The sequence below is a fragment of the Pteronotus mesoamericanus genome, unplaced genomic scaffold (assembly GCF_021234165.1).
Source record: "Pteronotus mesoamericanus isolate MK-2021 breed Mesoamerican mustached bat unplaced genomic scaffold, CSHL_Meso_final scaffold_36, whole genome shotgun sequence".
NCBI classification, from domain to species: Eukaryota; Metazoa; Chordata; class Mammalia; order Chiroptera; family Mormoopidae; genus Pteronotus; species Pteronotus mesoamericanus.
In genome coordinates, this window is record NW_026555313.1 from 14,504,039 (window position 1) to 14,526,668 (window position 22,630).

A 22,630-nucleotide genomic window follows, 5' to 3' on the forward strand; every position below is an offset into this window, starting at 1 on the left:
ACCAAATATACCTGTGTTTTGTTAATATGGATGATATGTGCTTTCTACTTCTTTTAAAATCATACACTATGTCCTTTTTTTCCTCAGGAATTTTATCTCCACTACTCCCCCATATATTAGCTGCTTCAGTAACCTATTACATCAGCATTTTGGATGTGATTCGTATTCCCTAACCTTTTCTAAAATCCTTTGTTTCTTATTTATAAGTTTTATAGGAATTTAAGAAAATCTGTTTAAAACTTTTAATCAAATATTTTAAATACTAAATGGGAAGCTAATCACTGGGAAATATTTGAAGTCTAAGAATAGGTGTTATGTTGTCATTTAAAATTACTGTAGAAAGGCTTCTTTGTTTTTAGACCACTGGAAAGAAAAACAGTTTTTGTGAATTTATTTAGTATCTGTCTCTGAACCCTAAAGACAGTTGAGGGTGGTTTGCTCTTAGTAATGTGGCACAGAAAGTTTTTTGTTTTTTGTTTTTTTTAATCATCAAACCCTAAGATTTTTTACTTTGAGGAGCATAATCTTTTTTTATTACAGATTTTTTAAAAAGTTTATATGTATTTTAAAAGTAGTCCGATCAGAGTTAATGTCTTTTTATCACTTTTTGCCTTAACAGTTCTTCATAACAAAACTTTTTATTGTTGAATATTGTCCTGCCTCAGTTCTGAACCAACTGAGAAACAGACAACTTCAGGGGAGGAGGCAGTGGCCCGAGTGTTAGTCCAGCTCTAGGTGGGAAGTTGAAGCCAGAGAAGAATACCGCATGAAAAGGCCTCTTATCACTGAGAGGCTTCAGCTCACTCAATTCCACAGCTGCCTGTAATGGGGAAAGCAGCCCCATCCACAGAACCAGGGCTACAGGATAATTGCAAGTAGCTGAAGGCTCTTTGATAAACTCGCCTTGTCACAAGAGAGAAGTAAAAACTAGCAGGGGAACATTTTTCTTCGTATGAATGCCTGCATTCATATTTGCAGGATCCTGCTTTTTTTACTGGTCATAATTTTCACTCGCATGTCCTCTAGATATCAGCACATTGCTGCACATAAAGGTTTCTTCCATGTGAGTTATGGGAGATTAAATGGCTCTGCCCTCAAGAAGCTTACAGCCTGGTTCATAAGTAAGCGCTTGTATTATGCAGTACAGACCCATCATGCTATACAAATTCAAAGGAGTTGGACATTAATAAAAACCGAACCAGTCCAGGACGGTTTTAGGGAAAAATAAACCTTGAGCTAGGCTCAGAATAGCAGATGTGATCTGGGTAGGTGAGGCAGTGCAAGAGGACACTTAAGACTGACTTCACTTGTGCTATCCCCTTTACCTGAAGTGAAATGAGAAATGAGATTACAGGGCTAGCGGGAGCTTAGGCTGTAGCAGTAACTGAAAACAAAGCAGAGAACCAGAGATATAGATTTGCTGCTGAGACCTTTTTTTAAGCATAAGAGTGGAGTCTGTGAAAATCACTTCGGCAGGGATGTACTTAGGGGGTATTCAAGGAAGGGGTAACTTTAAGAAATCAAAGTAACTAAGACCCAAAGAAAATAAAATATTGAAGTGCTTTTGGCCCATTTGACTTCCTAAACATAATAACCCAGAGATTAGAGTTAGTCCTTGATTGATTCTGCTCCATTTTTTCACCATGTGTATAAATTAGGTTTTTTGTTGGTTGGTTAATCTGCATTTTTTAACTCTCAAAAATAATTTTTTAACCTTTTAACTTGAGAGACAATTGGTAAAACTTGATATAATAATCTTACTTTTATGATGTTATTGTTAGGCTTGAAAAAGAATGCATATTAAAGGGGAACAAACCCAAATTAGGAGAAAGGTACCAGGAAGAGGGCTTGGACCACCATCGACAGAATTGATTCCAAACACTAGCATCAAAGCTCACAAGTTTCGCATTCACACCTCAGCAAACATACTGGGTCCTGTCATATAGTTGAAGTTGCAGATGTTAGACACACCTTAGCACTGACAGATTTTAGTATCCACCTAAAACTACACTGTCTTGTTTTCTTCTGTCATAACCGCACAGTTATTCGTGGCAATGGTCCAAGCAGAGCCAAAGCCAGCCGCTGTTTGTATTGGCTCTGCAGTGGGAAGTGGACTAGGGCCGAGAGAGACAGGCTATGGCCGTCTTTTCACCCAGATGTTTTAATGTGCTTAACATTATCCAATACTAGCTACCCAGATAGTCTAAATACCACAGCAGGATCTGATTAGCTTTTTCAGATCACTGCCTTTATTTGCTGTTGCAAAAAAGCTTAATCCAGTGCTAGAGATCAGGCTGCCTGCTGAGCTCTTGGGTAGTTTTCTCTCATTCTTTGTGTTCATGGTGGCAGGAATTAGTGAGAAGAGTCCTCCTCCTGAATTAAAGCTGTAAAATTGTAACTATAGTAGCAAAGGATAAAAAGAAGAAAGAACCCAAGGGAAAGGAGAAGGCTGTCTATTCATACTAAAGAGTTTCCTTTGTATACACAAAAGAAAAAGTTTTTAATATAAATTCATAAATATTGACCATAAATATTGCTCTCGCTAGTCAGTGTATAGCTTCAGTTTTAATTGGTTTTAGTTTTAACTTCTTTGCATGAATATATATTTATCATTTTTATCTTTTTAAATCAAATTCAGTTTTACCAGAAGTATATTTACTAAACCATACTGGTGGCTTTGATTTATCTTCCTTACTCCTTTCAGCACTGGTACCTTTTACTCATGAAATTTCAAAAAGAAGTACTACCATAAAAGTACTACCAAAAAATTACTACCAAAAAAGTACTACCAAAAAAGAAAAAAAAAGATAAATTCTATTTTTCTTCATTTCTTTAAGGTTCATATGTTTACCCAAGACATAAAATTTGAATTCTGTGTAATTCACTTTATAATTTGCAATAAACTAAATAATACAAGAGAGTCTTTATATTTAATGGGCCTATGAAATTAGACCATGGGCCTAACTATCGCAGAAGCATTACTATAACCCTTGGCACAAAAAAAGAATAGTTTTTGCTTTCAAGTGTTAACTTCTGAATACTGCAGAAGTTAGTATGTTATTCAGAATTAAATAATTTAATTTAGTTTTTAGATTTTTTTAATTTTGTAATACTTTTGAGATGACATACTCTCAAGCTCTTTTGAGGAAAAATGTCTATAGACAAATGGTGATCTACTATATCATACTTTATACTTCGATTTTTCTGGAAACAATATTTAGACTTTTAGTAGGCACAAGGAATGCTTTTAATGAGATAACTGAAAAATTTTAACCATGTAGAGTACATATCCTCTTGTACAGAGGGAAGAGCTTATTTACATTTGAGTGGGCACAATAAGGACATGGCCAACAGTCTCAACCTATATTATATTTTCCCAAATATTCACAAATGATCTTAATTATGAGTAGCCTCTGTGTATGTGTGTGAAAGGAGAGATTTAGATTGCAATACACTAAATTTTATATATTTAGGGTTCATGATTGTATGTATAATGGAAAAGCCCAGGCTCTGACTAAATCACCCTATGACAAAAAAAACAACACCGTATTAAGTCCTGGCTGGTATGGCTCAGTGAACTGAGCTCCAGCCTGTAAACCAAAGGGTCACCGGTTTGATTCCGGCCAGGGCACACACCTGGGTTGCAGACCAGGTACCCAGTTGGGGGCGTGCAAGAGGCAACGAATGTCTCTCACACACTGATGGTTCTCTCTCTTCGCCTCTTTCTAAAAGTAAATAAATGAAATCTAAAAAAAAAAAATTTTTAAATTGTATTAAGAGCAGATTTTTGCCTTTTTAAAAATTTTCACTGGAATGAAAAGGGGGTAGTAGTATGTGTGTGTGTATGTGCGTGCACTCTATCACGTAAGTATGTAGTAAGACAGTTCTAGATTCCCTTTTTCTGTGGTAGGGAAATTTTCTCACATCCGATGGTGTTTAAATTTTGATTGTATTTTTTCATCATGAGAGGCCACCCAAGATATAACTTATGCAGCCCTCAAAAGCAAGTAGTCCATTGCATTTAAGTACTACAGTATGAAACTCTGAAATCAGAGATAACAAGCTCTCTCACTGAGGGCTGGTTTTTGTATACTTTATATCCTTCAAAAAAAAATCACAATATTTCTTCTTTCTAAACTTTATTAGTGGCTGAACTAGAATCTGAATATTACATCTTACAAATTTTATGAAGTACAAATACTTCTAACAGTTATATAAAGGTTTTTGCTTTAATTGCATAATTAACTAGTATCCATCATAAAAGAATTTTACACTACTATTTGACATACATAAGATGGACTGTCCAGGTGACTTTAGGTTGAAGTTAGTTTTGCCTATATGTACATTTCAGATGAGTCATTTGGCACAAAGTTGCACAAACTTGTTTTATTGAATACCTTACTACACAATACTTTAGTGAACTTACCTTTAAAAATCAATTCTGTTCATAAGCCCTTAAACCTTTTCCTTTTACAATGATATTTTCATCATCTCTTTTTTCTATTTATTGTAACAAATTAACCAATACTTTAGATTTCCCGGTATTTCCAGGCAAATACTTTGATTATAACCTTATGTCTCATTTCACCAGTAACTCATTTATTACAGGAAAGGAATTGCTGCATTCACTAATTGCTACTTTGATGCATCTCCTTTACAAAAGCAAAAAGCTGTACCAGAGTATAGCCTCTACTTTCTGGAAACATGCAACTTTTACTACTTTAAATCTAATTGGTTTCTTTGTTTCATGCATTAAAAACAAGGAGGAAAGGCTGGTGTCTGCCCAAGCCAGGTGTTTCTTGTTGGCAGCCTGCTCTCTAATGACTGTTCTCAAAGAGCAGCTGCCTACTAGTCAGCTTTGTATGGCCCATTGTTGCCTCACACCCCTTGTTAATACACATGCTGCCCGGGCCGACCCCAAGAGTGACATCAACTTGCTTATCTTAAAAACCTGGACGCAGGGTGCTGAGGTTGGCTTGCATCTGCCTAGCCAACTAATTGTGAGCTTTCTGGCCTATGATTGGCTGTTACTCCACTCGGTAGTAGGTTAAGCAAAGACATTGCCATTCCATCTGTTCAGCCATTCATTGTTCTTCTTGCCTGCCTGGAAGTCTGCAGCTAAAATTGTGTTAAGGAGTTACTGCTGAAGCTGCTACAGAAACCAATGTCTTTGTATGTTCCTGCTAACGTGAGTATCTGTGCTACTTAGTGCCTTGAAGTTAAACTTTAGTTAATATTCAAAGTTTTAATTTGAACTCTGTAAAGGATAGAAAGCACCTCAAATGAAAAGAAAGCCTACAAGTTACTACATAGGGCCAAAATACCAGAAAAGTAAATTCTTTGTGTAAATATGTGAAGCATACTTTTTACATTTTTGTAATTCTGGAATTTTATAATTACAGCTTCATGAGCATTTGCAAGGCATTGGGCATGGCATGTAATCATTTGGTATTTAAAGATAAGTGAGAACATGTTCTGCTGTTTTGATAAACAATGAATTTAGATTTTTATTTTGTCACATTTTTGTGTTTCTTTAGGTGTCACTGTCAGCTGTAGGTGCTGTAAAGCAATACTAAGATTTGATAGATTTTTTTTCCATTGTCTTAAAAACCTAGCTCAGGGAGATGAATTGATATAGGTAGATGTTTCAAAGAACTTGTCTTAAATATGATCATTAAGCGTCCAATTGCTTTGTCAGCAATTTCAATATTTCCAGAGTTACTAATTTCTTCTCCCCCTTCTTTTTATTTCCTTGCACTAGTTCCAAATATTAGATTGAAGAGGTCATTTCAAGAACTATTGCTCTTAAGAGTTCTGTAATGGGGAAGGGAGGAGGAAACAAAGACTTTCATCTGTCAGTTGGGAGGGAGAGAAAGAGCATAAAGGGTTAAAAAGAGGTTTTTATTTCTACCACATGCCCTATTGTGTGAACATATGCATAAGTCTATTGAAAGTTTTCAGAAGATGGGCAGGCCACCAGTTGCTGGTCTCCTGCAGTTCCAGTAGACATCTGTTGCCCTGGAGCATTAACCAATCTGTTCAAAGGGACATCCTTCCTTTGTTAGAGGGAGCCAGGCAGACAACAGCACTCACTGAAATACAGTGGTAATTAAATACACAGAGACTACAGCAGTAGGTAGTTATTACATATTCATTATTTTATTTCCATTGTTCTCTTAGTATTACCATTTGGATAACAACCAGAACCCACTTTATAGCATTGTAACTTTACATTACAAACAAATAGATTTAACAAGTTTATGGTGTAATATTCCTGATTAACATGAGGCTCTTTAGAACATTTTTTAAAAATTATACTTGATTTGAGAAGGATTATTCAAGTATTCTAATGAGAACTTTCAGAAAATCTCACCAAATGGAGAATTTGTGTGTATGCAACAAATTTCTAATTAAATAGCCATTATATCATTAACCTGCTAAGATAAAGTTTCTTTTCGGCCATTAAAATAATTAGTTATACTTTATTATCATCTACAAAAGTATGAAAATTTACCTCTTTTTCAACAAATATTATTTGATTTTTAACTCACTAGGCCTTTAGCAAGAAAAATTGTTTTCATATTCAGTACACTATCTGGAGAGAATCTGTAGCTTTATAAGTTTAAAATCTGTTTTCAGACCATTATTTTTGCCCAATATCTTTTGTGTTCATGAATATAGTATGTAAAGATCAGTTATAATAGATTCCTGATATTAAGTTTAAAAGTTAAGTCATATTTCTTGGAGGGGTTTGTTGGTTTTTGGGGGTTTTTTTGGTAACTCTTAAAGTATAAACTGACCTAGTTTGTGTGTGAAACTTGGTCTATGCTGCTTCTTCATGAAATCAGGAAAATTACCCTTACAAACTAATAGTTTATTAATTTAAAGATGATTTATATACGCTTCCATTAGAGCAAATATAAAATTTAAAGTCTAATAAATGGTTTAGAAATTAAAGAGAAAAATATTTTCTATCTTACATGTAATAAATTTTGTGATGTTATTACTGTCTTTGCTATCTTCTCTTTTTCAAAATTATATTGATCATTTAAGGCATTGAACAAAAAGATCATATACCATTCTTTATCCTAAGATTTCTTATAATTACTTCTAAGTTTTACACATTACATTACATTGACAAATACTGCAGCATATAAAAATATTTTTATCAGTTTTTAAATCTTAGCAGTTATTTTTTTATTGAATGATTTCAAGATATTGCCAGATTCTAAGTTCCATGTTAAGTTAGGGCAATACTTTACTAATTAGAAGTGGGTAAGGAAGCATTTTAGAGGTTAAGTTTAAATAGAAAACAAATCTTTACCACTTAGATCAATGCAAATCAGGTTATTTCAAATTTATATTAGGTAGTGGAGAAAACATATGCAGTTTATAGGCCTGATATTTGAACTCAATTGACCTTATTTATACTATTTCATACTTAGTTGATATATAGGGCCTAAAAATTATTTAACTGCTTGTTTTGGAAAAGATGACATTGAATAATTTTCTCTGATATAACCAATGAAATCTGGAAGATGGAGAGAGGCCTATCAATGCAGAGGAAAAAAAAGTTAGAATCTTTTAAAAGAAAAATTATTTCACAACAAAATTAGATATTAACTTTTTTAAAGTAGGTTAGATCAAACTTACATTTATCCTTAGTATTAAAAATCATATTAGCCCAATTTCAGATGTTTTGTTTAAATAATATATATAAATTACATGAATTATCTCAGGATAAATGTGTGTGGTAGTCACTAAATACATTTGTGTACAAATGAGTTTTACCTGGTTTAATATAAAAGTAAACAACTGATATCCCATTTTTTCTCTGTTGTATCATAGCCATACAATAAAATTATATAGCAGATTTACATAATGTCATCAACACTTTTTTTATATTAGATTGAAGGTGATATAGAAAGATTTAAACACTTTTTAGGGTAGCTAATTTTCATATTAAAAACCTCACGGTATCTGGTTTTGTGCCTTTGAAACATATAAAAATTGAGAATATATCAGTTTTCGCTGTAAACATAACATTGCATTTCGATTTCCCCCACTGGCTGTATTTCTCATAAAATACCTTGTTTGAAACAGTCTGTAAGAAAAACACTACAGCTCAAAATTAAAATAATACTTCCTAGTTTAATTTAGAGATTTGGTCAGTGAATTATTATCTTGAAGAATTATCTCACAACAACACTTATGCAAAACCCAAACTTTTCAGGAGAGATCGAAAATATTGCCCATTAAATATACTTCCTGCAGTCAGAGCAGATTGTGGGGTTTACAGAACAATGATGTCGGAGCCTCCAGATTGGTTTGGCAGCTGCATTGTTCTCCGAGGGTAAACCAGACGCACTTAAGTCCCAGTCTCTTTTATAAGCTTTTGTTCATACCAAATTATTCTTTCACTGTGCTAGCATTCATGATGGCATGTTAAAAGAGCGCAGCTTAGCAACCACCTTCTGGTTGCCAGGCAGCCCAGCTTCCAATAGGTTTTCCTTGTATAAGATACTTTTGGTGGGAGCTCAACGAAGGCCACAGTACAGATTTTTCTTTTAACTGTATCCCTTTATTAGGATGTTGTTGTGATTTGTTACTTGCATTATGGTGTCAGTATATTACAGTAGTTAATAAATCAGTGAGTGTAAAGATTTGCTTTCAATAATCCCATCCTTTAATTCTAAATAATTTGGCTCATGCATATCCATATTAATAGAAAAAAATTAAAATGGATACAGCTTCATAATGGAGCAGATATATATGGAGCTCTCCTAAGGAATATTTCTTTTTTATCAGTTGTGCAATCGGAAGCCAGAGGAGTTTGATGTTTCTTTAAACTAATGAATATCTCATTAGTAGAACAGTGATATTAAAGTTATCTGTCTTCTCCAAAGATAAAATCTGTAGGAATTTCTGTAGCAGTGTGTAGGAGTTCTACACTGAAGGAATTTTAAGTGTATTGTATCAAGCTAAAGATTTCCATGTTTTCTTCCCTAGTATTTACCATAATATAATTTATTTCATTATTTAGAAATATTTAACTTTCTAGTATGCATTCAAATGACTTAAAAAATCACTTAGCATTTTCTTTTAACATTTGTATAATAGCTCCTTTCTAGTGTAAATAAGATGTTGAAGAGCTTTAGAATGAAATATTTTTCCAATTTTTTTAGGTTACTTAAATGAGTATTTTATGAGTTTCAAACTCATTTACCACCAGCTTAGTGTTATCCATGGATATAACACCAGAATTACCTTAATAAGTAAGCTACTGAGATAAATATAATCCTTACAGTGAAGCATGAGAGAAAATAATTTTATTTTGCTAACTTTTTCCTAGTAGAGAAGTAACAATTGTTCCCAGTGGACTGTAAGGAAAATAGTAAAACAGCAAAAGCATTTTAAACAGTAAAAGCATTTGTGTAGGGGAAAGTAGGAGAAAAAGATGACTTTTTAATCAAATGCAGATAATGGTTAATTATCTGATGCTATATAGAAATATTTTCTGCCATAAAATTCAAGAAATTAAGATAACATTATTTAGTGTACCCACTTGCTGCTAATTTTATGTGAAATATTTTATTTCTATGCTTTCTATAAATGTGCATAGAATAAAAGAGCGTTTCCTCACTCCCTGGAATGAAATAGGCTGCAGTGTCCCTGGTGCTTAAAGAGTAGTATAACGTTAAGATATTTACAAAATAAAGATTATTAGGGCAAAAGTACTCATCTCTTAAATGGAAAATAATTGACTCTGTAGCTATGTAATTCCTTGTGGGTTATTAAATATGTGCTCTTTCAACTCAGTACTGGAATTATTTTTGAAAAAATGTCTTTCGGTTGTTAAAATTATTAATTTTATAATTAATGATACTTTTACAATGTAATAAGTTAATGTTTTCTTTCCACTGGGCTTTCTCTTTAAAAGAATTTTTACAAGTTTTTAATGAATTATTTTAGAAAAAAATACATACACTATCATAGCATATCTAAGAATACTTTTTGATAGTATCCTTTATGTCACTCCAGAAACGTAGGTAGGCCTTTCTAACAGTGGAAAAACCTCTTCCATCAAGGCTGAGAAGCAACATGATCTAGTGGAAAGAAAAGGGATTTTGAAGTCAGACAAAAATTGGTTAAAAAAATTCAGTTCCATTACTTATTTAATTCATTGTTTTTCTAATTTCTAACATCATTTGCAAAACAGCGTGTGATACTGTCTTGGCAAAGGTGTTGAAGGTAGAGAGAGTGTAGACATACATGAAGTGGGTATTTATAGTTTGGTAATTCTCTTCCAACTTGTATATTGAGACAAATGAAATAGTAAATATGAAATTCTAAATATTTTACATTTTTCTCTAGGAATACGGGGTGCTTTGCATTCAGGAATACAGAAAAAACAGCAAAGTGGAGTCAAGTACACATAACAGCTTCATGGGCTTGAAGGATCATCTGGGGCACGACCTAGGCCACCTTCATGTGGAGAGCACTGACCCGCATTCAAGTATCTCTGTACCTTGGTCAATGGTAGAAAAACCAACAATGGATAGAGTTAATTCTGGGAAGGAAGAAAAAGAGGTGTCCGAAGAGAATGTGAGCTCTGGTGACTCAGAAGAAAGCACAAATTCTGATAATGAGTCAGAGCAATTGAGTAGCATTTCAGTAGAGCCATGTTTATTAACCAAGACTCACAGACAGCTATGTAGGTCTCCCTGCTTAGAGCCTCCTCACATACTTAAACGCAGTGAAATTTTACAAGACTTTAAACCCGAAGAGGCCCAGACTACATCCAGGGAAGTGAAGAAACCTCCTGATGTGGTGCGAGAATACCAAACAAAACTGGAGTTTGCACTTAAGTTAGGTTATTCTGAAGAACAAGTTCAGCTTGTGCTAAACAAACTTGGTACCAATGCTTTAATCAATGATATTTTGGGAGAACTTGTCAAACTTGGAAATAAAAGTGAGGCCGAGCAAACAGTTAGTACAATTAACAATATAATGCGGGAAACATCCTCCCTGGAATCTCAACGGTCTGATTCTCCAATGCAAGAGATTGTAACAGATGACGGAGAAAATCTCAGACCAATAGTCATCGATGGCAGCAATGTGGCAATGAGGTAAGTGGGAAAATCTTCATTGTAACTGTTTCTCTTTTAACAGTCGTTAAAGTCAAGATTATTCTCCATCCTAACGTTAGCTGTATATTTCTAATTGTATCTCATAGTTTTCTCTACTTCCAGAGTGGTCACAGACATTTCTTTTCACCCTGTTTGTCCCTAAATAGAGAGCCCCTTTCCCCAGATGTCCCTTTTTTTTTTCCTCTCCTGGCTCCATTACTATGCTACAAAAATTAGCACTCGTTCCTTGTTTAGTGTTAACCACTAGTTTTAAGTGATGAACTTGAGTACCATAATATTCAACAATTTTGGAATCTAGTTAGATAAATAGACAATTTCTACACAAAGTCAAATAACCAGAGGGAAAATAAACTATTTTTATGATTTGGAAACAAATCAAAGCTATTGTTTCAAATGTTTTCTTTAAGAGATGTAATTCAAAAATAATTCTTTAGGAACTAAGCAGGGGAGAACAAATGCAGAACTTTTAATGAAAAATGTCTTACAAATTTTGATGGCATAAAATTTAAAGTACATCTAAATTCAGTTAATACTATGTAAAACTTCCCACAATGTTCAGCATCAGGTCTTTATTTTTTTTTTAAGATTTTATTTATTTATTTTGAGAGGGGAAGGGAGGAAGAAAGAGAGGGAGAGAAACATCAATGCATGGTTGCCTCTCAGGCACCCCCTACTGGGGAAGTGGCCTGCAACCCAGATATGTGCCCTGACTGGGAATCGAACTGGTGACCCCTTGCTTTGCAGGCCAGCACTCAATCCACTGAGCCACACCAGCTGAGGCAAGGCATCAGTTCTTTTATAGAGTTAGCATTTTATATATTATTTCTCAAAGGGTAATCTGAGGGTACCTACCACAGAATCATTGGGAGAACTTGTTAAAAATGCATATTCTATAATAATGCTGTTCAGTGGAAATATAATGTGTGGCACATATGTCATTTTAAATTTTCTAGTACCTACATTAAAAAATTAAACAGGTACAATTAATGTGAATAACCTATTTTGTTTAGTCTAATATAGCCAAAATATTACAACATGTAATCAAGTAAAAATTAATGAGATATTTTGCATATTCCTTTCATATGTGTTAAAATCTACCATCTTACACTCACAACACAGCTCACTAGTGGCTCCAGTGTAGTTCTGGAGACCTACCAAGTCCACACGCAGGCCTGTCAAGTCCAATCAAGGTATAGCCCAGGCATTTCCTTCTGTAAAAAGAACCAGGCTAATAATGATGCCTACTGAAATTTGAGAACCATTCTTTTAGTAGGCGATAACAAGTACTTCTCCATAGAGTATGAGAAGGACCAACTTGTAGTCCTTCGAATAATCTTTTTAGGTGGAAGCTGTATTATCTTACTTATTATCTTACTTGCCTTTATAAGCAAATGAGACTTGTAAGATTTAAATTCCTTGGCCAACTTAGAATATAGCTTCAGCCCAAATATGTCTAACTTCAAAGTCTATACATTTTTATCATATAATGAAGGATAAAAGCAAGTTGTAAAGGTTCAAGGCAGATCTCACAAGGCCTTGAATGTCAGGCTAGGAAATTTAAGGTTGGCTCTAATCCAAAAGTAATTGAAAATTTTTGAGGAGGGGAATGCCAAGAGTAGAGGTATTCTTATACTGATATTTGGCATGAATGTTTAGAGTAGATTATAAGAGGTAGGAGGATACAGATGACCCTTTTATAAAGGGGCTTTAAATGTTACAGAGGTTTGAAGAGGTTTATGACTTTGAGAGGTCTCTTGGTAAAATAACTTCTCTGTTTAATCTTTCCTAAACTTGGCCACGTAATGATTTTTTTTTTCTTATATTAATCCAGAACTAGTGAGCAATTACATTAGTGGTGTGATAATATGTGGGGTCAAAATGCCATGAATTTGCCAAGGGAGAGAGTAATGAGGGAAGATGTAAGAGTTCCGAGAGGAACACCTGCAGCATGGCCCTGCACGACAGTCACCGGACAGGGTCTTACAAATGCGTCTGCCAGAGCTCTGCTCTCGGAGAACCTGATTCAGTGGAGCTCTTGTAGAACCCAAATAACTATATCTTTTTAAGGGCCAAGGTATTTTTGATGCATAGCTTATGTTGAGAACAACTCAAGATGAAAAATGTGCATATCTACAAGTCAGGAGGTAAAAGAAGGTGAAGATCCAGGAAAAAAGCAGTGTAAAAAACGTGTTAGGAAAAAGCATAGTGTTAGAAAAAACCAAGAGACATACAAATATCATCAAACTCAAGGAAGAGGAGACTTTAAGGAGAGAATGTCCTGTGGGGTGTACTGGAAAAAGATCAGAGGACATGATAGCCAGGAAGTCATTATCTTTAATACCATGTGGCATTCTTGAAGACAGTGCCATATGGTGTTAAAGATGGAAGCCCAGTTGCAGGATATCAAGAAATGAAGGAATAGAGCAACACTTTTATTCTAGAAAGTTGACAGAGGAAGGGGAGGGAGAAGAGTGGGGAAAGGATTTTGCTGTGTTGTGTTTTTAAGAATAAAACTGTATCAGCTGAGGGGACAGGGAAGTGTCTCCACAGGAGAAGAGCTGACCATGCGTTTAATTTTTGAAGCAAAGTTCTGAAGGAGGAGACAAGAAAGGCACAGTGTTGGAGGTAAATGCAGGCATTGGAGGGGAAAGGTAGCTTTAGATTTACAAAACTTGTATCCCTTCTATGGATTTCTGAGATGGATATAATTTAGATAAATTAGGTCACAGTTGGGTCATCCTGACATCAGCTCATGTGACTGAAACCTAGTTCTTCATGGAAATGAAAAGTACTTGGATAACTGAAAATTTACCAAAAACTCTAAAGGTTGCTCATCCACCACAGGGAGAATTATCCACAGAAAAACTTTAATAATAAAAAAAGATAGTGTAATTAAGGCATTTCAAGTCTATTCTTATATAATTATGAAAACAAACTTCTATCCCCACACTGTTCTGGCACCACCCTGTTTCCTTTGCTATAAAGATGAGACACTGCCAAGTCAGTACTTCTCTCCTTCATATATTATATTCTGACACGTAGTGAAGTGCTTCAGGCATTTCAGGACGGAGCAAGTTGACAGGAAATTTTTATTAAAGCAGCATTATACTGTCAGTCACAATAAAATGTACCATATCCATAACTTTAGAGTACCACAACTCATAAAAAGTCATAGTAAACTTTTTGTATTCTGCCATTTATTAGACCTACATAAAGCAGTCAAGCCATGGAAAAATGCATATCTACTTTAGGACCAAAATCTTAACAAAAATGCAGAGGGATTTCACCCATTTCATGTCACATTAAATATGGCGTGCTTTTACTTTTGAAGTTAATTTCTTATTCATAAGTTCAGCAAACCTATTATAAATGTATACATATAGTAATAAAGTATAGTAATATGTAAATGTGGGGATGGAATAAGAATATAGTACTATTTTATTTTCTGATGTCTCAAACAGATATATCCCCTATATGATGAATATGTTTAATCTCATTTAAATGCTAGCCATGGGACTGATGTGAATGATTCTTTAGATGTAAATTAAAAGTAGGAAAGCAAAGGCATTTTTATTAAAATTAGCAAAATAGACTTTAAAAATATTTAATTCTGTACAGACTACCGTTGTGATTTTGAGTAAGTTGTTTAAACTCTCCAGCCTCAGTTTTCAAAATTGTAAAAAGGGGGAATTCTTATCTTGCAGGCTTGTTATTAGAATTAGAGATAATTAATACCAGGTGCCTGGCATATAATACATGCTGAGTATATTATATTAAAGAGCCAGAATATAGTAACTAATGTAATGAAAACTTAGTTACCCCTGTTTTTCATTCAGTATTTAACAAATATAGCAATTTAGCAGTCTATTTTATTATGACTTGTAGGTGTATTTTAATTTTTACTTCCAATTTATGACATCAGTGTTTTTCAGTGATGATTCCTACAGTTTCATGAAGAGGACTCGGGCTTATAGATCTGGGCAACTCCAGAATTGCCCAGAGACAAACCACAGAGCCAGAGTATATAGTATAGGGTCCCAAAATTGAACGGATCCTGTGTTACCTTGGAGGAGCATGCTTCTACTTTTGGTTTATTTAATATCCTTTTTAAAATGTGCTACCTTGGTAGAAGCTCTGGGTAAATTTGTTGAATGAGCAATTCACCAAAAATTGAGGCAGATACCTAGAACTTAGTCTAACATAATTTATGATAGGTATGTCACTGCCAGATATAGGAGCAAAGAGGGCATAAGTATGCAAAAATAGAAATTAAAGTAAGTTTAGAGAAAACCCTAAACTTTTGCATATAAATGTTAAGCATTCAGCCCTGGCTGGTGTGGTTCAGTGGACTGAGTGCCTGCCTGCAAATCAAAGGGACACTGGTTCAATTCCCAGTCACGACACATGCCTGGGTTGCAGGCCAGGTCCCCAGTAGGGGGCGCACAAGAGGCAACCACACATTGATGTTTCCCTCTGTTTCTCCATCCCTTCCCCCTCTAAACATAAATAAATAAAATCCTTTTAAAAAATGTTAAGCATTCAAAAAGTGCTTGGTTTCTGAAACATGAAAAGAATGAAATTTACAGTTAGTAGAGCTGGACTTAAAATTCCTGATTAAAAGCTGCGGTAAATTTTAATTCTTAAAAAAAAAAAGGAAAAAGAAAAAACTCTCGGTAATTTAGCAAATTGGTCATTCAGCAAATAGGCCTCTTTTAGGGCAGATACTTGATAATGTAGATGTGCCATGAAATGTGTATTCCAGATATGGACACAGAAATAAAGCATAATACTTAATATATTTCTGAAATGAGATTCTTAATAATACTGTGATTTTTATTTCTTCCAAGTAGTTCACAAGCCTTCAAAATCTGATTCAAGCCTCAAGTTGATTCCATTCAACTTGATGTAGTTCAGCAGTGGAATATAGGACAGTATAGAATTAGTCTCTGTTCGCATGTATCCAATAGTTTGAATTCATTTTTTTCCTTAAACGAATCCAGCACTTTTTTAATCTGTGGTTTTAGGTTCAGATGACATGACATATTGTAACAGAGTACAATCTTGTGAGCCATCAGGGATGGGAGTATGATCAGTTGGGTATCCAAGCGCTATGATTCCTAAACGTCCTTGATTTCTTCAGTATGCTTTCATGACATAGTCTCCTGACTTTATTAAAATTAACTGTATCTGTGTGTTCTACTTTAGCTTCTACCAAGTATTACATAAAATAAGAACAAGGAAAATCTCAGTGCCACATCACTACCTCTACATTATACTGTAGCACAAGTTCTTCTGCTGAGTAGAATGGAGGCTACAGACTTTCCTCTTTTTGATAAGAACTATTGAAACTCCACTGCCACCACCCACCATTATAAGCTCTCTGTCTTGGTTAGTGAACCCAGGTTTCTGTAATTGGATCAAATCTCCTGTCTGGTGGCTAAGCCTTAGTGGTGCATACTTGTGCAGAGTATTAGGACAAGTATATTCTTTGCTAATAATCGCAGGGGGACAACTTTTAGCCAGTAGGATTTATGCTCCTATCGCCTCTCTCTCAGTGATAGAAAATAACCAAATTAATTTAAGCGAAGATGAAGTGGCATGTCATTAGCCTTTAAGAAAGATCACTCTACAGAGACACTTGGAGAAAGATGTGAACACTAAGACTAGAGACAAGGAGTCCTACTTATATTTTTAAAATATATACAGAGGTTAAATTGTAGGCATCTCCTGGGAAAAAAAAGATGAAGTAAAAATATCATTGCTTTTGTATACCAGCCAAACGGTATGGAATAAAGAAATAAAGTAACCATTTGCTTGACAATTTACACCCCACCCCTCCCCAAAGAGGACCCTGTTAGAACCCAGCTGCTGATAGTACAAATCTTGAGCATTAACTGGAAGTGGAAAAGCACTCCGGGTCAACCCTTAAAGTCATTTACTTAAAGTTGAACAGAAACCAAATACAGATTTTAGAATTAGAATATGAACAGAGAAAATGCGTAAGTTGTGATAACTTACCTTTTTGTCAAGAACAGCCCGTATTTTATAAAATAAAGCAAAATTTACTAGTCCGTATAAATAGGATTTAAGTTTCTGAGGAATCTTTTTAAAAGCACAAAGCCTTTCATGTATCTACCTTTTTGTCAAGAATAGCCCATATTTTATAAAATAAAGCAAAATTTACTAGTCCGTATAAATAGGATTTAAGTTTCTGAGGAATCTTTTTAAAAGCACAAAACCTTTCATGTATCTCCTCTGGTTTGTGAAGTTATTAGAAATTGAGAACTCTTTTCATTGTCAGCTGAATATTTTATTTTTTTATTTTTAATCACTGATTTTTAGAGACAAAGCCGGGGGGGGGGGGGCAGGGGGAGAGAAACATCAATTCGTCATTCCACTCATTTACACATTCGTTGGTTGATGCTTGTACATGGCCTGACCAGGATCAAACCTGCAACCTTGGAGTATTGGGACAATGCTCTAACTAAGCTATCTGGCCAGGGCATTAATTGAATATTGAAGACCATTTTGCCTAGGCTCTAGAATTTGCCTACAGTTGTTTGGACATTGGCTGTCATGTGGCCAGTTTACCATTTATGTGCAGCACTGATTTATAGTTAATAAAATCCTCCTGAACACATAGTCTGCATGTTTGGTTTTAGACTGTAGGAGAGAATGTCAATTGCCAGAGTTCATTCAAATTTGTTTTTTGTCCCTCAACAAAAGTGTATTGAAATTATGTGCCGTGGACCTATGTGACCCAACATGGTAACCACTAGCCACATGTGGCATTTGAGCTCTTAAAATGTGTCTAGTCCAAGTTTAAATATTCTAGAAATGTAAAATACCTACCAAATTTTGAAAATTCAGTACAAAAATATATGAAATATCTTTTATGTTGATTATGTGTTAAAATGATTATTTTGATACATGGAGTTAACTAAATTTATGAAAATTAATTTCAACTGCTTTTAACTTTTTTTAGATGTGCTATACTAGAGCATTTAAAATTGTGTATATAGTTCATATTATATTTCTATTGGATAGCCTCTCAGTGGAATGTTTTAAGCCCCAGCTTAGTAGGGGCTAAATACCAATTAGAAGACAGCTTAATTTCCCTGTAGGTGCATTTCATAGGTATTACTTAAGGGTTACTCCCCCATTTCTCTTACTGTTTTAAAGAAAATCCTTAGAGACAAAAGAATCAAAGAATCAGAACTAATTTTTTTTTATGTTATTTAATTAGATCACATGGAGTCTGAAAAAGACAAATATTAGTTATATTCCATTGCATCTCCTTATAATCCTAAATACATAATTCTAGTTATCATCAGTCATGAATTTTAATAGACCAATGGTCAATAAACTTTCCTGTTACCTCAGATATGTTTATTTAAACCCTACCCTAGGACACAGCAGTCTCAATAGTTCTATTACATAATGAATAAAGTTAACTATAGTTCACCTAACTAGTGTTAGCAATGATCAGAAATGGGAAAAGTTACCCAATTATAAGAAATAAGAAAAGTGATTAGAGTTGATGTTTTCTACTTCTGTTAATATTGAAGACATTTTTACATCTAACTTAACATATGCTCTCTTCAGCGTTTTTAGGCTAATCACCCCCTTGGATCTGGATTAGCTAGATGTGCTTCCTGTTATTAACTTTGACTTCAAATTATGGATCTTATTAGGTCAAAGGAACCTTTTTTCCTTTTTCCTTACCCTTCCCCATTTTGAAAACTGTCTCTCACTCTCCCCCCACCGACCTCCTCCCCCGCCACCCCGGCCACACACACAGCACACTGCTATTACATCCATATCCAACTGAAGAGTGTTAGTAAACCATTTCACATCAAGACATTGTAATTTTGATGTTGGATATTTTCATTGTCCTAAATCAGTGATTTCTTAGACCTTTATTTTCATTTAAAGCAGTACAATCCTGCAAATATTGCATGAAAGCTCAGTATTTAAAACAAACAAAAGCAGAGATCTATTTAAATTGGGGTCATAGGTAGGCCTGCGTTTCCCTCCTAAAATTGTCCCTGCTCCCTAGAAGGGCCTTAGAACCACACTGTGGAATTTCTATTAGGAGCACAGCTTCATAAACATTTATTAATGATCTGTAACAGGGGAGCATGGATTAATTTTCTGGTAGTATGTTCAGTATTTAGCATCCTGAACATACTTTAGCTTCAAAGTGATCTTGGAAAAGAAATCAGAGGTAATAAAATTGAGTGACTAGAAGAGTGATAAAATAGGCATCAATCAGTAATATAAAAGGAAGAATTCTAGATGTCTATGAGTCAGCACATGGAATTAATAGGTTCTCAAATAAAATATGAAATTTAATTAGACATCAGTGATAGAAAGTAAAATACTTTTGTTTCTCTATTGAAGATGATATCCAGTTGCACTCCTCCCTCCCTGCTTAAAAAACATAGTAGATGTAAGAGAATTTCTTCATAACACTCACTAAAAATGAAAAATGTATTAACAAAGGTCTTAAAGGGCATTTTTTTCAGAATTCTTTAAAATCTATTTTCATATGTCCAACTGTTTATGTATAATTGGGCCCAAAAATTGTGAAAAAATAAAATAAAATTAAGTCAATAAATATGAGCACCTGAGTATATTAGAAACTTAGTGTTCAATAAGTATTTTTATAATTGCATTACTATTATTCTGTGATCAGTTTTCAGTACTTCCTAACTTTGTGTAATATAATTAAGCTAACTATATCTAAACTTGAAGTAGTAAAGATTCAAATAGGTTTTCTCATTTAGGAGGATACTTGAAATACTAAAGATTCAAATAGGTTTTCTCATTCAGGAGGATAGTTTTTTCTTATATTTTTCATTGTAGGCACTTGACTGGCAAGCCCTGATAATTTGTGTCCTTATCATCATAGGGTAGCTTGATTTAATGACGCATTGAAGTCATAGAAGTTTTATAATCATACTTGAATCTTCCAGTAAAGGGTATAGCACACTTATAAGTCTTTTTTTATTTAAATAAAAGATGATATATAGAAAATTATTTGAAAAGAAATTGTCTTTTTGAGTCCTCTGATTACTTTGATCTCTTTTTGTTTTCTCTTCAGCACTAAGTCTGTTTAGTGACCTTCACACATCAAACATCAAACATAGTTTTATAAAGCTCACAATTTACCATCAGTGGTGAAATTAAAGCTGTAAAGATCTATGTTATTGGTTTTATTTTCATTCCAATGAAAGCTTTTTTTACATTTTCTAAAAATTAGGACTAATTTAAGGGACATGAGAAAGTAAAGTCTCCAGGTACTCTTGTTCAGTTCATACAGCCCTATAAAGTAGGTGAGATTATTTCCATTTTAAATATGAGAAAATTGAGCTTCAGAATAAGTAACTTGGTCAAGGTCACACAGACAAGTGGTGAAGAACATACTTAAACTTATGTCTGATTCCGAAAATTTATTGTCACTGTATTGGCCTACTCATCAAAAGCCATCTCTATTTATTAGTAGTACTAATTTTAAAAGTAGTAGCACTAATATTATAATCATTGTTAGTAGTACTAAACATGTCATTCTAGGTATAATTTTATAATTAGAATTTAGATTAGTTATGGAAAGACTTTTTTAAGAATAGCTTTTCTTTGATCATATGAATAATACCTATTACATAAACTTTAGAATATAAGAAAATTACCTATGATTTTCAAGGTTCTGTATAACATAAGTAATATGTTAATTCAAAGCAAATATTCAAACTAAAGCAAAATCAAATTTGGGGATATAAGATAATTGAAAAGAGCAGTTCCTTTTTCTCCCTTTTTCTCAATGCTATGAAAAATAAAAAGAGCAGTTCCCTTTAGTAGATGACTTCATTCCTTTTTTAAGTTTCCCCATGTTTTTCAGTTACTTCTCATGTTTACCACTGGAAGATAACAGTTTTAATTCTAAAATAACTCCTCTTACCTAGTAAATGGCATGAGTATATATAATTTAAGGAGGTATAATATATAAAATTACATTTCCTAGATATGTCAAATGGACTGCTTGGTCATATTGAGGCAAACTATATTAAAATAGTGGTTCCCTGCATTTTCCTCCACATTACAAAATACACTTTTATAATCTATTACTGTAATAGGTGACTAATTTAATGTCCACTACTAAGCAAGTATAATTCAATTCTCTAGTGGGAAGTATATATGGTGTTGGTAAAAGATGTAGCAAATCTCATATTATTTTGACTGTTTATTGAATTGCCCTCCTGTTGAAGACAGAAAGAAGAATTTGTGTGCTTTTCAAATTAGTTATAGTAGTATATATGAATAAAGATAATCCCATTAGATATGAGACAAAGTAATTCTGCACAATAATGAAAAGTTATGACAGTGAAAGTCTTATGTTCGTCCAGATAATCTATCTTCAACTTAGCTTCCCTTGGTTTCCCCTTTCTAGTTTGTAGGGAATTTCATACCTGAATGAGAGCCCCTAGACAGAAGCAATGGGGCTTCAGTCCATACCATAGTAGCCCTTTCACAACTTGATCTGCAAATTGACTTCATCTTAGTGTCTGAAATAAGCTCTATAATTAATTATATAAACCTTGGGGGAGGTCGCAATGACTAATAAATCAGCAATTAGTTGTCCTTGATGTTAGAAAGCCTCTCTTCTCCAAAATTTCCCCCATAGCATGGCAGACCCCCTGCACATTATTTACTAAAGTATAGGTAAGCACATATTCACTAGCTCAGGTGCCTTGTCTCCCAGGAACTTCAAAAACACTCTACCTGGAGTACAGCCCTTAGTTTATACAGCAGGTCTCTTCCCAACAAATTAACAGCATTAGAAGAATGGCATATTCCTTCAACAGCCAACCTGTTTGCTCAGGAACCTCAGAGGAGAAAGAACAGGTAGAAGGTTGTTCATTGGTACTCTCAGCTTCTATGTTTTTCTGGGTTCAAATAAAACAAGAAAGATCAGTAGAAGTTACAGAATACCTGACTCTAAGGAAGGACAGGAAAAGATTAAGGCAGGGGAAAAAACACATACAAAGTGTTCCCTTTCCCAGCTCAGAAGCTCTCCAGTTATGTTAGTTTTGCTTATTAGTTTGTACTATTTGCTAGTTATTTCCTGTCTGATTCTAGCGGGGAGGGGGAGGGGGAGGAGATGTCCTGGTGGACATCTTACAGCTTCATAGTTAGGTTGTATTCATTGCAGCTTCCTCAGTCCCTGCCAGCATTCCTCTTCCCAGTATCGTCGGCCTCTTACAACAGCAATATACTGACTTTTCATTAGGGAGTCCTATCTTACCTGTTCACAGGTATTCCCTTTGTGAATAATTCTAACGGAGGCAGATAACACTGCAGTCTTGGTTTCTTTTTGTCTTCACCTTTCTCCATTTTTTCCCCAAAACTGGATTGCTGTGGCCAGTACCTGAGAAACTGTCTTTCCTTGTCATCCAGTTACCTTTCCTCACTTAAATTCA

General features: G+C 34.3%; 1 protein-coding gene across 2 annotated transcripts in view; it reads left to right on the forward strand.

The window, feature by feature from the left end:
- ZC3H12C (zinc finger CCCH-type containing 12C) overlaps positions 1-22,630 on the forward strand; it is a 64,469-nt gene that overhangs the window by 26,355 nt on the left and 15,484 nt on the right. The window contains exons 1-2 of one of the 2 annotated variants that reach the window (XM_054592526.1): positions 5,036-5,188; positions 10,375-11,129. In XM_054592526.1, coding sequence (XP_054448501.1) covers positions 5,165-5,188; positions 10,375-11,129 — 779 coding nt within the window. In that variant the 5' untranslated portion in view covers positions 5,036-5,164. Of the gene's footprint in view, positions 1-5,035; positions 5,189-10,374; positions 11,130-22,630 lie in introns of those variants that run through there. The other variant, XM_054592527.1, reaches the window with a different exon arrangement.